The 16,564-nt window shown below is 42.6% G+C and overlaps 1 protein-coding gene across 1 annotated transcript in view; it reads left to right on the forward strand.

Moving 5' to 3' along the window:
• Positions 1 to 1,099: 1,099 nt before the first annotated feature.
• Positions 1,100 to 16,564, forward strand: part of RCL1 (RNA terminal phosphate cyclase like 1) — a 29,949-nt gene continuing 14,484 nt past the window's right edge. The window contains exons 1-6 of the mRNA XM_017808200.1: positions 1,100 to 1,274; positions 3,721 to 3,792; positions 4,587 to 4,762; positions 11,580 to 11,654; positions 12,791 to 12,915; positions 15,387 to 15,512. Of these exons, the coding sequence (XP_017663689.1) occupies positions 1,139 to 1,274; positions 3,721 to 3,792; positions 4,587 to 4,762; positions 11,580 to 11,654; positions 12,791 to 12,915; positions 15,387 to 15,512 (710 nt within the window). The 5' untranslated portion in view covers positions 1,100 to 1,138. The remainder of the gene's footprint in view (positions 1,275 to 3,720; positions 3,793 to 4,586; positions 4,763 to 11,579; positions 11,655 to 12,790; positions 12,916 to 15,386; positions 15,513 to 16,564) is intronic.

Below are 16,564 nucleotides of genomic sequence, written 5' to 3' on the forward strand. Positions count from 1 at the left end.
TCTGGGCCCCACCATTTAAGAGCAATGTGAAGGTCCTCAAATGTGTCTGGAGTAGGGCAAGAAACCTGGCGGAAGGACTGGATACCATATCCTGTGATGAGCTGCTACAGACTTTAGGCTTGTCTGGTCTGGTGAAAAGGAGGCTGAAGGGTGACCTCCTTGTCTCTCTACAACTGCCTGAGGAGGGGAAGTGGACAAGGAGGTACTGATCTCTTCTCCCTGGAATATGACATGTGAGAATGGTTGAAAGCTGTATGAGGGGACATTCAGACTTGTCATTAGGAATCATTTTACAGAGAGGGTGGTCAAACCTTGGAACAGGCTTTTTAGAGAGGTTGGCTGAAGCTCTAAGCCTGTCAGTGGGTAAGGGTCATTTGGACAATGCCCGTAACAACATGCTTTAACTTTTGGTCAGCCCTGGAGTGCTCAGGCAGTTGGGCAAGATGATTGCTGTTGGTTCCTTCCAACTGGAACTACTCCACTCTAACTCTCTGTTTCAATACACATAAATGTAGCCTAGCAATTGACACTGTCACACCACCACTGCAATCGTCGTTTCTCTTAAAGCTGAGGCTGAACGCTTCTCTTGGTCTCCTCATTAAGGACAGCTGGGCTCTGGCACTGTCACTTAGTAAACAGGCTGGCCTGAGGACTGCAAGTCACACTCACGCATTCCTCCGCTCGGTTTTCCTTAAGGCAGGGATAAATTACTGAAAAGGAGTGTCTGAGGGAACGCCTTCCCAGGAACCGATTCATTTCGGTGTTGGGACAATACCCTGGTAGAGGCACCACGTTCTGCTCCGGGCCGTCCTTGCTCTCCCGCCCGCGAGGAGAACCCGCGCCACCCGGAGGAGCGGCCGGGCGGGCACTCAGCTTCGGCCAGACGCATCTACCGACACTTTTAAACTCTGAGTTTCAATTCAAAACACACAGGCAGGGAGCGCACACGTAGAGGCAGCAGCTGCCAGCCCTGTCGAGACAACCTCGTCCCAACCACGCTTTCGATCACCCGTTCGGCGAACCCGGCGGATGCGGAGCTCGGAGCCGGGAGCGACCCCTCCCAGCGCCCGCCCGCCCCCTGCCCTTTGCCCCCGCCGCTGTCTCAGCGCTTCCTGTTCCCAACCACGTGGGCAGCGGGATGGCGGGTGAGGCGCAGTGCCTCAGCTACGCGGGATGCAACTTCCTGCGGCAGCGCCTGGTGCTGGCCACGCTTAGCGGGCGCCCGCTGAAGATCCGCAAGATCCGCGCCAAGGAGGAGGATCCCGGGCTCCGCGGTGAGCGGCGGCTGCGGGGGAGGAGGTCGGGTCGGGGGGCGGCGGAGCTGCGGCGCCGGCTGTGCCTGGGACCTGCTGCCGGCGGGGTCAGCCCCGCAGCGGCGGCTGGGGCAGCAGAGCCCCCTCCGGCTGGCGAGAATGGGACCCAGCTGCGAGTCGGTGTCTTCCCGTGGATGGTCTCTCTTTCCTCTGGGCGCTGTGCACACCTGGTGCGGGCGGCGAGCTGCCGGCGCCGTCTCGGTCGGAGCTGTCACACGTGGGCTTTGGGAGGAGGAGGAGGAGACGTGGGAGCGGCACAGGGCGGTGTCGGAGGCCGGAGCAGGGAGGCTGTCGCCCACCCGCCGGTCTGTGCCATCCCCATCCCGCCGGCTCGGCTCGGCAGCCCTGCCTTTCCACGAGGACACGCGTTTCCTCCAGCGCGGGCCCTCGAGGGCCGGTCCGGCCGGCCGGGGTTCCTGATGCCCCGCCCGAGCCGTCCTGGTGGGACGGGGAGGGCACCGCACCGTCCCCCGCCGTCCCGTTCCGCAGGGGAGCGCCGGTGCGGGAGCAGCCAGGCGTGGTTCTGACCTGTTCGCTGGGTTGTGCGTGAGCCTCGTTGGCAGACCCGGAGTTGGTTCGTGTCCCCGTGACGGCGGCTCCGCAGTCGGGAGTGGCAGAATAATTCCTCGGCCCTCGGACTGCCGTTTCTGCCGCGTGCCCAAGTGTCCTGTGCTCCATCGGTTTGTGGGAGCCCGCGTTCCCACAGTGTTAATGAGTCTTGTGTTGTGCTTTGATTTTTATTAGGGTTTGTCCAAACAATAAAGGTGAAAGAGGTGGAATCCATTTACTTTTCATTTCTGAAAGCTTCCAAGACTGCAGACTCCTCTGAGGGAAACCTTTCTTAGGGAATTCCTTCTTCATTCCTGTACAAGACCTTTGGCATCCCAGGGTGAATTCCATTGTAAACCAAAGTAAGAAGACGATAGGATCGAGACTGAGGAAAAAACATTATTGTAGTGTTATTTTTTGGGGCAAGGACCCCTGCTGTGAAGTTCAGAACAGAGATAGATGCTACTCTGCCTCCTGAGCAGGCTTCAGATTATAGGTAGAAATTCTCCTCAGAAACTGTCAAAGCATTCTTGTGTACTTGACTTAACATTTACCATGACCCAAAATATTTTTTATCACCATATAGTGATGAAGTTTGTAGGTTTGCTATATTTTTTTAAAAGGTGTTTGAATTGCCTTTTTCAAGTATGAGTTAAAGTGTAAACTATGACTGTAACAGAAAAATAATAACAACAAACCGTGATTTGTGCTGGTGATTCAACATGCAGTTCTTTTTGCTTTTCATGACTGGAACATTTGTAAAGAGAACTCTTCTACACATGTTCTCCAAGACTGAAATGAGCTCACAAGGATGCACTGTTGCACTGGAAGAAACCCCAGTACTGTCATAAAGTTTATAAACATATAAACTGTCATAAAGTTTAGAAACTGTCAAAACAGAGAGCAGAACCAGTATTGTGTGACTGGGACATCAATAATGTTATGGAAATATTGACAATGTAATTTCTGCTATTGTATGTTAGAAGCATACATAGAAAAAAAGTCTGATTACTGTTTAAGGAGTAACACAGGGTTATTGCTAAGGAAGTTCTGCAGTCTACCTGCAACTATACAGGTGGTGTTGTCCCTTTAAACTGCTTGTGTTTTGAATGCTATATATGTTCATGTGTCTTCCTTGATATTGAATCTGTACCATGTTGGGATACCTAAGTACTAGAATACTAGGCTATTCATCCTGGGGTGGTTTCTTTTGGTTGCTTGTTGTTGTCCTTGTTGTGTTGTTTTGGTTTTGTTTTGTTTCATTTTTGGTTTTAGTTGGTTGGAGGGGGAGGTGTTTTTGTTTTGGATTCAATTTAGTTGTCCTTTCCCATGTCTCTTGAGCTGGAGCCCACACAAGCAAGAGAACAGCTGTGCAGCAGCAGCACTTCACATGCGAATGACCCCTGCCTTTAAGTTAACACTTTAACACAGAATGATGTGAAGCTGTTACTAACTTGTCATGCTTCAATGTGCAGGATCCTGTTTATTATGAGTTGTATGTTTTGCTTTGCACTGAGCAAAATGTAAATTGTCAAAAGTTTTATCCTGGACTGATCTCTAAGGCCACTGTGGTCAGAAGTTACCAGTTGTATCATGTGCTGTGTGCCAGGGAGAGGAGTGTGACTAGTCCCAACTGCCACATCTGAGGCTGTCTCAACTGATTTGAGATGCCTATGAGCATGGAGGCTCAAATTAACATCTCTGTTTTTACAGTTAATTGCCTTTTCTCATGTGCTAGAATTATACCACAACTTGAAGAGTGATGGTATCCTTACAGCTGTGAAAGGCAGGAAAGGGTAAAAAGTATGGTATTGAACTTCAGGAAACTTTAAAATTCTCTCTATGTTTTACTCCTTAGATTTTGAAGCAAGTTTTATTCGCTTGATTGACAAAGTGACCAATGGCTCTCGGATTGAAATAAACCAAACAGGTAAGCCCTGTTTTCTCTGCTTCCTCTGTTTTGGTCTTCCAGGCTTTATCAGTTTCTGCAGCGGAATCAGAGTTTTGTCTTGACAGAGGTAGGTGTTCAGATATGATTGACTGAGCAGATCAGAAATAACCAAGCTGAGAAGTTTTGTAGTAATTGGTTGCATGCAAGAAGATCAGTGTTCCACCATATAGTGGAGAACTAAAGAAACTGTATTGCCCAAGAACTAAAATCAGTATGTTGTTGGATATGTAGTATTTCCTAGTGGGGGAAGGTTCCTCTGAACCAGAATGGATTTTTGTTGGAGGCAAGGTTTACCCTCTACAAAGACAAACTTCTGAGCAAGTGTGATTGCTTATTCATGCTTGGAAAAGGGTTTGATTAGAGTGAGAAGCTCCCTATATAACAATTTCATCTGGTTTGGAGTTTTCTTATTTTTAAAGGATTTTAAGAATTGTGGTTGATCAGTGAGGCAGATGAATTACCACCAGATATGCCAAGGCATCAATGACCTGATGAACTGATGAAGATTTAGCTTCTGTGGAGGATAATTATTGCTTGTATCAGCATTTTGGAAATTACTAAGAGATCCTTAGTTTTGTGGGGGAGGGGAAAAGGAGGAGAAATACATGCAGGGCAGACAGACACTGGTGTGCATTGACCCATTTACTAACTGCATAAATTCTTTTGCCTCCAATTTGCCTGTATACATTGTTGCAAAGTATGTTTGTATTGTAGTAATGGCCAATGCTCTTACAGTGCCCTCATTTGGCTTGCTCCCCTGGCATCTTCCCCAGGTACTACTTTGTATTATCAGCCTGGTCTTCTGTACGGAGGCTCGTTGGAACATGACTGCAGCCCCAGTCGTGGCATTGGTTACTATTTGGAAAGTCTGCTGTGCTTGGCACCCTTCATGAAGCATCCATTGAAGATTGTCTTGAGGGGAGTAACAAATGATCAAGTAGACCCTTCGGTAAGTAATAAAGTTTAAGTACCAGAGGAGGATAATTTTCTCCCCGCTAAAAAAAAAATATTAGAGAGGAGTGTCTAAAACATCCAGAAGTATCCTGTGTTGCTGCATTTACCAGCAAACTCTCTGAATCAAACAAACATCTGCTAAACTGTTGCCTCTCCACATCACACTCGAAACTGCAGTTTATAATCCACCTTTTGACTTTCAATTCTGTAGTGCTTCTGTCTTCTCCCCTGCAAACTCCTTTTAAATGCACTGTGGGACCCTGCCAGAGGTTTGGTTCTCCTCTTCTCTTAGAATTTAGGGGGATTATTTCTCCTACCCAACACATATGTTTACTGTATAAAGAGGAAATTGTCTTTAAAATTTGAATGTGAAAAGGAAGGAATCTTTCTCTTCTGTTGGATTCTGGACATAGTTATACAAATCTGCTGTGAAGCCTTCTTTCTGTTAGGAACAGAAGTCACATGGCAATTGCAAAATTAAAGTAGCAAAAATATGTAATAACTGATTCTTCAGAAAGATGCTAGCAGGTTTGGTAGATCAAATAACTATGAAATGCTTCCTTTGATTTCTGTTACTGCTGATTTGCAGTTCTTTGTTTTGTAACAGTGTTGTTACAAAAATGAACTATGGGTGACATGGGATTAAAACATTGAAGTAATGATTAGTGGTTATGGTTTGTTTGTTTTTTTTTCCAAAAAATCCCATACATAAGCCTTTGCTTTTGGGGAACAGCGCTTCTGTTTACTTTTTGAATGGTGATTGGAGACTATTTTCCTCCTGGTAGATTAAGGAAACGTTGTAATCTGAAAATTTAGCCAGTTTAAATAAATACAAATACTGTGAAGTATAACTGCAGAAATTAGATGAGCCTCTAAGTCGTGCTAGTATTTATGACTTTTCAGCTGTGCTTTTCTTGTCATTTAAGAATCTTGCTTTCTCACCTGTGGCTATGAGAGACATCCACATAAGTCAAAGGATGATCAAAGTGGGTTGTACACAGCACTATGAAAAAAAAGGGGAAGCATGTTTTGCTAAGTTTTCAGTCATTCTGTTTAAAAGTCCTTAATATAACTGGTAAGTAATAAGAATCAAAGTCTTTTTTTGTTGACTGTGTCTATTTAATCACAATGGAGAAATTCGTGCATAATCTGGAGATGAAGAACAGTCCACTGTTGATATTGCTTTTAAGTAAGTTTGGACAGTCATCTAAGCAACCAAGTCTTGATTCTGGAAATTATCTCTTTTTAAGCCTCAGTCACGTGGGCCTGAGATTAAACAATTTTAGTTGAAAAGAGTGCAAGAATTTAAGCCAGTTAAGTTTGTGCTTGAAGGCGGCTTGCCCTTGCCAGAGCTCAGGCGCATGCCTGTTGGCATACATCAGCTGACCTTTCTGACACTAAATGTAAACAAAATTCATGCTAAAGAGTTACATCTTAAATTCCATGTGTCATAGTAGCAACTGCACAGTAGTTGTTAGTGACAGCTAACAAAGTCACAACTTAGGTTACTGTGACTTGGCTCACACTTAGTAACTTTTTCAGTGATAATAACTGAATACCAATTCCTGAAATTGGTTTAAACATGGTTTATGTCTGTTTAACTTGCCTAAGTAAACACTAAACCTGATGCCAATAAACTACTTAAAGGAGCTTTACAAGTTGTTTTGTATAGCATATGGATCTGCAGGCTGCTGAGACTAAAAGCACAAATTTAAGTGCTACCCTAATTGATTTATGTGCTTATGTAAATGGAAGCTTGGTTTTAAATTGATTTGGGCTTTTATTTTTCGGTAGACAGAGGATGTTTATAAACTGAGTGAACAATTACTACCTATGCTTATCCAAAAAGGGATGCTTAAATTTGTCTATCCATCTATACGCTTTCTGACTTTCCATGGAGAAGGTGGAAAGGCAAACCAATATAATGTGAGAGTTTAAAATGCGCAGGTGTTTTCCCTGCTGCTCTTGATGTAAGAACCTCTCAATCTCAGATTAGTAAGTTTGCATGGCCAGGTTTTGGTGGTGGGGTGCTAAAGGGGTGGTTCCTGTAAGAAGCTGCCAGAAGCCCGTGCCAGCTGGCTCCAAGACAGACCCACTGCTGGCCAAGGCTGAGCCCATCAGCCTTGGTGGTAGCGCTGCTGGGATAAACATGTTTAAGGGGGGAGCGGAGGGTGGGGGGAACTGTGGAGTAACCTGCAGCTGGAAAGAGGAGTGGAAGTACGTGAGAGGAAGACCTGCAGCCTGTGCAGACCCCACGCTGGAGCAGGGGGATGCATGAATGAGGCTGTCACCCCATGGGAAGCCTGTGCTGGAGCAGCATCCTGGCAGGATCTGTGGCCCCATGGAGAGAGGAGCCCACACTGGAGCAGGTTTGCTGACAGGGTGTGTGACCCCCTGAGAGACCCACACTGGAGTGGTTCATGAAGAACTGTAGCCAGTGGGAAGGACCCATATTGGAAAAGTTCATGGTGGACTGTCTCCCATGGGAAGGATCCCACACTAGTGCAGGGAAAGAGTGTGAGGAGCCCTCCCGCAGCAGAGATAATGGCAGCAGAGATAACATATGATGGATTGACTGCAATCCTTATTCCCTGCCCCTTAGTGCTGCTGAAGGGGAGGAGGTAAAGAATCAGGAATAAAGTTAAGTTCAGAAAGAAGAGGATTGGGATTAAGGTGTTTTTAAAATTTGGGGTTATTTTTCATTACCCTTCTCTGACTTGATTGGCAATAAATTCAATTCATTTCCTTGAGTCAAGTCAGTTTTGTTGGGTTTTTTTTTCAGCTTTGCACTAGCTAAGGGATCCTAAAAGTTACTTTTCCTCCTCTTTTTTTTTTTTTAAACTCCCTGTCCTTAACTCATGAGCCTTTCATTATATTTTGTTGCCCCTGTCTGGCTGAGGAGGGGAAGTGATAGAGCAGCTTTGGTGGCCACCTGGCATTCAACCAGGGTCTGCCCACCACATAGGTACAATAAACAAGGTGTGCACTCAAGGCGTGCTTTGGGGGATTTTTATTTGTAAAAGGGATATAATGTTTTGTAAAGGTGTCTTTATTTTGGAGCTAGGTGAATTCTGCAGAGTGTATCCTTATGTGAGTGTATTGAATATCTGTCATGTGCAGATAAATCTACAAATTCATGTATGCTTGTGGAAATTATGTATGTACATACACACACATATGCACACCCATGATCCTATAGCACCCTATTTATGCTTGAACAGAGAAGGTGGCAAACAGGAGCCCATGCTCCCTCTATGTCTCCTGCTCCTAAGAGCCACACAGTCCTGTGTATTCTTAACACCCTGGACACTTCTCACAGCCTTCCCTAAGCCAGTTCAACTAACTGGCAAAATGACAGAGAGCTGTACCCCCTGCATTTTCTCATGGAGGCATCCTCATGGATAAGTAAGTAGCAGGAATGTGCGTGCAGCCAGAGGAGTGGGACCTTTCCCTTATGGGAGCAGTGAGCAGGTAGGCTGACCTGCAGGGCTTTCTGAAATCCATTCTCAGCACTGAGCTCTCAGCTTTTCACACAGCCTCAGAAGTATTTGTGGGATGTGATTGCTGTGTGGTTTGAGGTTCCTCTTTGCCAGAGACCTCCATGTCAGAAGGACAAAAGGGAATATGGCAGATCTCCTGCCGTGGGTAGAGTAGAAATGGTCAAGGTGAGAGGAAGGATGTTTCCAAGGACAACTTGTGGAAGAAAAAAACTTCAGCTAAGTTCAGTGAGGCACGGGTCAGGCTGAGTTCTTGGAGTATAGAGTGTATGTTTACATTAGTATTTGTTTATATACATTAAATAGCCCTCCAACAGGGTGCAATGGAAAGCTCTTTGACATCTGGTACCAGTCCAAAAGAGTACTGTAGTAACTGAAATACAGGGTAGTGTGCACTTGTTCGAAGTGGGACTGTGGTGCTATTATTACTAATAATATTGCATAGGTTATTGTGTGTATTATCACATATTGTGATAATATTGCACAGTATTATTATTGTCTGAGTGATACGTCCTAAATGGGTGAGAGGAATGCTACTTTGTTCACATTTGACAGGAAGAGGCATGCGTTTGGGATACCAGCCTGAACTGTTCACTGGCAGCCTACGCTTGCACTATGTTTTAATGTGCTGTCACTGGTGAGACCTGACCATGGATAGCTTGTGGGACCACCCATGTGGGAGTGGGTTGAGGTGGTTTCGAGTTTCTCTGTATAGTGATTATGTATGCAGGGGGTGGCTTTGTATATGGCCTTTTTCAAGGGAATGGAGGTGGCACACAAATGACAGCTCCTATTTTCCATTCCTTCTCTACCAATTGATATTCTGACAAATGCGTAGTGCTGCAGTAACCTGTTTTAGTATAATCATTCTTAATGTTTGTGTTTGCAAGTGTTGAAGGTTCTTTACAGCTATGCCATAGGACTTTGAGTTGAAATTACTGTCGTGCTGATGTGAAGCTTGTGAAGTTTTGGCTTAGGAGCAGTAATCTTCAATCTTAATCAAAACTCATCAGTTGTCTGTGGAAAACAAGTTCTTCCTATGGAATTTTTTCCCCCATCCCTGGCTTTTCTTGTTTCCTTCCTAAACTGTTTTTTCTCTTCCCCTTCTCCCAGTCTGGGCCCTTTTTAACAAAATATAACACTGTATGTATGGCAGGGCTAAACGATATTCTGTGAAGTGCTAATGGCTACACAGCTCAACTGATGCTTGCCCTTCTCCAAGGTAGCCATATACTGTAGGGTCCGTGTGTGGTTTATTGGGGTTTTTTTCAGCTGTGCACTAGCTAAGGGATGCTAAAAGTTACTTTTCCTTCTCTTTTTCTTTTTTTTTAAACTGTTGTATATTTCTTTAAAGGAAAAAGATTTGCATTACACTAGTTTGTGAATAAACAATGTCTGTGGAATTTAGCATGTTAGTGTCATTTGTGCTGAGGTATACCCTCAGTTGTATGATGCATTTGCTTTGGTACAACTTGGCGTTTTGTTGTCTGTTCTGGAAATGAAATAACTGCCCTTCAAGACGAGCCGAATCTTTGGTTTATGGCTGAGAATTGACAAAAGGCTAGAAAAATGGGTTTGGGTCTCAGTTTAGCTACTGTCTTGTGATTTTCAGTGAAATACTTCACATCCTGCCTGACTTCCCACTCATCTGCTAAGCAGAACAGCCTTTTCCCCTTCTTCAAATACTGCTGATTACCGTGTCTATTTAGGCCACAAATTTGGAACAGTTAGTTTCTTATTATATGTCTGTCTGGTACCTGATAAATATCATGGAATTTGTCTGAGGACTGAAAACTATGACAAGTTTTGAAGTTTTTGGAAACAAACACGAGACTCAAAGTTGATCTGGGTTTCTAACGCTGGCATAACATGCTTTCTCTGGAGAAAGAATTGCAAAAGTGGAAATGTAGGAAGCAAACAGTTCCTAACCTACATAGTGAAGCTTTTTTTTTTTCACTGGTATGTTTTGTTTCATAAGAAAGAGGGAGAAATGTGTAATTTTAATGTGAACCAGATCAGCTTGTTGAAACTTCTGCCACTGATATTCACATTTGTCTTTATGTGTGCACATGCATATTAGTAAAGGCTTTTGCTCTAAAAGTCAAAAATTGTGTTTAACGAATAATCCTGAAGGGCCAAATTAAGGTAGCCTGGCTGAAAAAACATCAACTACATAAATATAAAAAAGGAACCATTGACTTAAAGGTTTTTTTTTTCTAATGAAGACATTCAAATATTGATAATACCGTTAAAAACAACACCAAAATGCTTCTCCACAAGAAAGGAAGTATGTTGTCCAGCAGGATTTAAAGAGTGAGAACTGCAACATACACTCGTAGCTCCTTGGGTAGCTTTAACAAGATGTTCACAAATTTGTAGGTGGAGGTATGCGCTACTGCTTTGTCAGTGGCTTATGCTCTCTGCAAAGCAGAGACAAGGACACTTAGGAATTGTGGATTCCGGCTGAAGGCATGGGAAAGAGGGTGCTTTTTATCTGCCTCCTCAGCTGCTGTCTACCTATGCCTCTTTCCTCCACCTGCATTTAGTTACTCTTTGGTCATGCTGTCCTGGTCCTGTCTCTCCTGAACTGATTGTCTCGGGTAACTCCCTGTGCTGTTGCTCTGATAAATAATTTGTTTTCACTTCTGGCAATGCTACTGAAGTTTCAGAAGAGGGAAGAGGACAGTCACTGTAATCTTAAGTCAGCAATTAGGAAGAGCAATGTTCAGACCTGAATCTGCTGAGCACCTGGCTCAAAAGGAGTACCTTGGTGATGTATCACCCACATCAGATTCTTTGAAGTGCTTCAAGAGAAGTAATATAGAAGCTTCTGTTTCTCAGAAACAGGTGAAAAGAAGTTCTTGACAGAAGACTGATGTTCTTCCTGCCAAACCAAGGGCCTTCTCTTGCAGCGATGCTTGCAAAAATGCAAAGGTTCTTGCAATAATTTATTTTTTTGTAGGAATTTTTAAGTAATGACAGAAGAATGCAATTTTTTCAATAACTGTGTTCAACGAAACAAGTAAGCTGTTTTAGCTGAACCGTAATGGAAGTAAAAATCAGGCCAAGAAGAAGCCAGAATAGCAAATTCCATCTTCCAGTAATTTGTTCTAGCAAATTTTGTTAGTAATGAGATACTGTGGCAGTCTAAGAGTAGCTGAAGCTCTCTATGCTGTATTCCCATGTCTTCCCATAGACTAACTTGTATGGAGAAAACTTGTCTTTATTAGTCACCTCATAATGCAGAGATTTTTAAATTATGGACTAATATAACTTCCAATAAAGAGTCTGCTTTTTAAATTTGGTGTTGTGTAGGTTGATGTCCTTAAAGCAACAGCTCTACCTCTACTGAAGAAGTTTGGAATTGATGGTGAAAATCTGGAAATCAAGGTAAGACAGTTTGTTCCTTTCTTTTCTAGCACGTGTTGAAATTATACTTTTGCACTGCTTCAGAGGGCCACATGTTTGCTCTTGGTTTCTGTCTCTAACAGATATCTTGTTGTGGTTACACACATCTTAAATTGCCCCTTGTTCTTGACATGTTTTAAATGGCATACCAGCCACACAGTAATTGTAGTAGGAGAGATGCAAAGGCTATGGATATGGGGGTAAGGAGAAAGTAGTGACTTCTCTTAGTCGCCAAAGAAGACTAAGAAACCTTTTTACTTTCCTGTTGCTTTTCAGTTAATTTAATATCTTTTTATTTCTATTCGCTCTTCATGCCCCATGCTTGGGGCTAGGGAGTAATAATGGCATCTTTTGCCTTCTTTGCTTTCAGTTTGGAAAATACAAGAAAGAAGCTTTTCTTAAAGACTACACTCTTCACAGGCCCAATAAATCTGGATGTAAAATCATCATGTCACTGTCCTGGGACTGTCAGCCTCTACTCCCGTGGCCCTGCAGCTGGTTTCCAGCTCGCCATAGCCCTGCCCTTACACCTGAGCCAGGCCCACTCATAGGCTTGTGTCCCAACTCCATCTTTGTGGGTGTTGACGTGGGATGGTGGATCAGGATCAGGCTAGACAGGTCTGGTCCCCCTTATACAGAATCACAGAATATTCTGAGTTGAAAGGGACCCACAAGGATCATCAAGTCCAAGTCTTAACTGAAGGACCCCTATGGGGATCAAACCTATGACCTTGGTGTTATTGGCACCGTGCTCTAACCAACTGAACTCAAGCACTTCTAGTCTTTCTTCAGCAGCAAGGTGCAGATTTGCTACTCTTAAGCCAAGGTTGTTTTGGTAAAGATGTTTTTTTGGTTGGTTGGTTTTGCTTTGTTTTCTGTTGAGAAGCCACGCCTTACTGTATTTGAGAGAAGAGGAAAAAAGAAATCAATGTTTGCTTTTAGTTTTGGTGCAAAATCCATTTCTGCCTTTAGGATGTCTTTTTCTTGCTCTGTTCACATAATGCCCCTACTTATAACATTTTATTCTATGTGAAGTAAAAGCTGTAAGTTTTGGGGTGTGTAGGTACATTCTTTGTACTCTTTACTAACCTGCTTTTTTCCTCCATTATTGTTTCTAGATCAATCGGAGAGGAATGCCTCCCAAAGGAGGTGGAGAGATACTGTTTGCTTGCCCAGTGAGAAAGACCTTGCAGCCTGTTCAGTTTACAGACCCTGGCAAAATCAAGCGTATCAGAGGAACTGCGTATCCTTTTTGTTTGACTGTTTTTCTACTTTTAAATAATTTTGCTCCAAAAAAAGAAGTCTCCTAACTTGAAGTCAGAGGAATGCACCGTGTTGTTGAACATGTATCCAGGTACACAGGATACCATTACACAGAGGAGTCACACAACTAGATTTCAGGACAGTGTCTCAAAACTGCTGTGTTCAGAACATTGCTGTTCAAAAAGCACCTGTAGATAAGTGAATAAATTTCAAACTGAACAGCAGTATTTAAAATCTTTTCAATAGCAAGGAAAAGTTAAAATACCTTCCATCATATAAGCAGCACTAAAAGAAATCTTACCTTGTGTGTAAATCCAGTAGTAACAAATAGTAGTTTTGTTACGCATCGAATAGGTGACAATAGGTTGTTAATTAGTCTATTGGAAGTTAGATGGGAGTTTAAATCTTAGTTCAATTTACACCTTACTATGCACACTAAACTTTTTGTTGTGTTTTGGAAAGAAGGTCATTGGCTCTTCACCTTTGGTAGTGCTATTGCAGATGGAAGTGGAGGAGATTTTACTTCCACAAAAAGATAAGGGCACAAAGTATTGTTGTGAACTCCTCACTTCTTTGAACAGATCTGCACATCTAGTTTATGTTCTAGATTGTTTGTTTCTTTTTGATTTTATTTTTCTCTTGTGGTTTTTGTGTGGTATCTGTCATGAATCTGCTGTCATTGTAGGAAGAAGGCAGAAATTCCTTAGAGGAAACTGTCTTGAGCAAGGGCCAGCTTGTAGTTTAATTTGTGATTGAGACTCCCAAGCATAATCTGGCTTTGATTACTCAAAAGGAAAGCAGAAATGAGATCGAGTTTTCTGCCAGAGGTGTAGACTTGCAGCCTGTTCCTTCTTTTACTTTGTGGCATACCATCATAATTATGTGTGAGAAAAGGACATCTTTCCAATTGCTGCATTTAGATGAGTGCCATATTGCCAGGCAAGAGCAGTTTTACTGGATGCATATGCTGTAGTTCAAAAAGTAGGTGGCTCATTGTGCTTTTGGTGCTGGTTGCCATGGTCTTCTGATGAAGAAAGTACTTTCCTTATGCCTCCATTCCTCTCTCTAGTGAGTAGTTCTATATATTTGTGTGTGAAGGAGGAAGGGATGATCATGACTTTACTGGCATTGTTCTAAATTGGTGTTAATGCGCAGCACCATTTGGGCCACTTTGGTTTGATTGATGTATGTGAACTACAGATTTTTGAACTTCCTCTAAGTTTTCCTGAGCTTTTTCCTCGGGAATACGGGTTTGCCTTTAGTAAGCCCAGTGAGATACAGTCTTATTTTAGTTTAGCCATTAAGTGGTCCTTCAAGACAGTAGAAAACAAAATATCTGGGAGGATAAGTCCTTAAGTCTCTTCAATGTGTATTTTTGTCCCTTCAGGATTCATCTGAGTAAATCTGCTTCCTCACAGCTGGGGGCGATTGTGTTGCAGCAACCTTTTACAGTCATCCAAAATACCGAGTGTACCAACTGTGCAGAGCAATCAGTTTTCTGATTATTATTTAATGATTTTGCCCTTAAAATCTAAAAGTTTTTGGTTTAACTAGTCCACAAGAGATGCTATAGAAATTTGTAGAAAAGGAAGTTCCTCCCTGCTAGCTGGGAGTTCTGAAAGTGTGTTTCTCTGTATGTGTGAATGTATGTGCAGATGGGTGGTTAAATGTGCACGGTGTGAGTCTGCACTATGCTTGGGATGGAATTTGGAGCACAATGTGCTTTGTACGTTTGGAGATCTGTTAGGAGTTTCTCTGAAGCAGCACCCGAGTACAAGGACAGAAAAGCAGTTCACCTCTTGTGTACTGTGAGAAGGTGGGTTGGGGTGAGCAGGAAGGTGGTAATTTCTTCCTTCTTGGAACCTTCAGACGCTTAGAGAGTCGGTGAACTTGATAGCCTTAGAGCACTGCAAAATGGTTGGAGAGAGCAAAGATATTTTTCTTACAGCCTTTTACAATTAATTTTTTTTTGTTAAAACATTTGTCTTTAATTTCTTATTCATCTTCCCAATTTCTCCCCGGTAGAAAAAGAAAGGCAGGATTTCTTGCTGCTAATTCACAGAAACTTCACCCAGGCCCATGTTTTAATAGTATATGAATAGCAGAGGACACGGGGGTTCCTCCATCATAAGAAAACACAGGATGACAGAACAGCAATTTAAATTTGTTGAAGGGCATTTTCAAGATACATGTTTACTCAGTCATAATAGGTTGTTCTTCAGCACATTCTATGTAATTCACTTCAAGGTGTATCGATGAAAAGACTGTAGAAAGCACGTACGTGCATACACTTCTCTAAGTACAGGAACATGGACCAGTGTTTATGAATAGATGTACAGGACAAAACCAGGTTTTCTGAAATAATGCGTTGGAACCTCTTGACCACTTTTGTCAATCTCCACTTTCAATTTCTTTTGTGACCACAAATAATTTCTTAGCTCAGAAATGTAGATTCTCTGTCCGAGTGTCACCACAGATGGCAAACAGAATGGTGGAATCTGCAAGGGGCATTCTAAATAAATTCCTCCCAGACATCTATATCTGCACAGATCATATGAAGGGGGTCAGCTCTGGAAAGTGAGTATCCAGTATTCACAGGGAACAGACGTAATTCTGCATTTGTTCATGTGGTAGGGTGTTCTGATCTGTAATTCTGTTGAGTTTTAGATCACAGTCTTCTGTTTGCTGACTTGAAATAAATATTCCTCACAAGGAAAAATGAAATTATTCAGTAGATGCATGTCTTTTACTCAAGTAACAGGGATAGAAGTGTGTTTTTTTTAAACAAGGAATGCAGTGCATCATTACTGCCACCTAAAGGCAACTTGAGCTCTCTTCATTTTTAAATCCTTGGCTTTGAAGTGAGATTAAGATCAGAGGTGCCATGGTACATTGAGGAAACCAACATTCAAACTTAATTGTACACCTTCTGATGGAAATGGTAGCATTGAGGATGGGACTGAACTGTTTTAAGGAAGTATTCTGCTGAATAGCTGCAAGAATGTCTTTTCACCAATGAGGACAGGAAAATTAATTTACTGTACTTCTACAAATTTTGTTTGCCATCAGAACACAGAAGTGATGGATGTGATCTAGACAATTTTACTGGTATCTGTCAGCTCTGTTATCCTCTTGTCACTCTTCACTGAAGTTGAAAGAGTTCTGGATAACTCATTTGTTTGTCTTTTGTCTGTATGCTCAAATGCAGGCATGCGTATTTTCTGTCACTGTTTCTGCTTTTTGAAATATTACCTTAAAACTTGTTAGGTTCAGAAGTTTAGAAACCTAGAAATTGTTGACTCATTTTAAAGTATTTTTCCTCTTTTCTAGTCCTTTATCTTATTTAATATCCCAGATTTGTAACTCTTGTGTCTCCAGGCTGTCAACAGTTACCAGAATTGCAGAAACTTTTCTGGGAGCTGTGTGCTTTTGGGGTCCCCTTTTTTTTTTTTATCTGTCTATAAAATTAAAAAGTCAAATTAATTGAGACAGCAGCATTTTGTTTACTACATGTAGCCCCATGCAGAGGGATAAATAATAGCATGGGAAGAGGAACTGAATCCCTTTCCACCTGGCTGGTACATGTGTGTTTCTGATGCTGCTGTGCTGTCACATTGATCATAGGTATG

This window comes from Lepidothrix coronata, unplaced genomic scaffold, assembly GCF_001604755.1.
Source record: "Lepidothrix coronata isolate B3197 unplaced genomic scaffold, Lepidothrix_coronata-1.0 Scaffold22, whole genome shotgun sequence".
Lineage (NCBI taxonomy): Eukaryota > Metazoa > Chordata > Aves > Passeriformes > Pipridae > Lepidothrix > Lepidothrix coronata.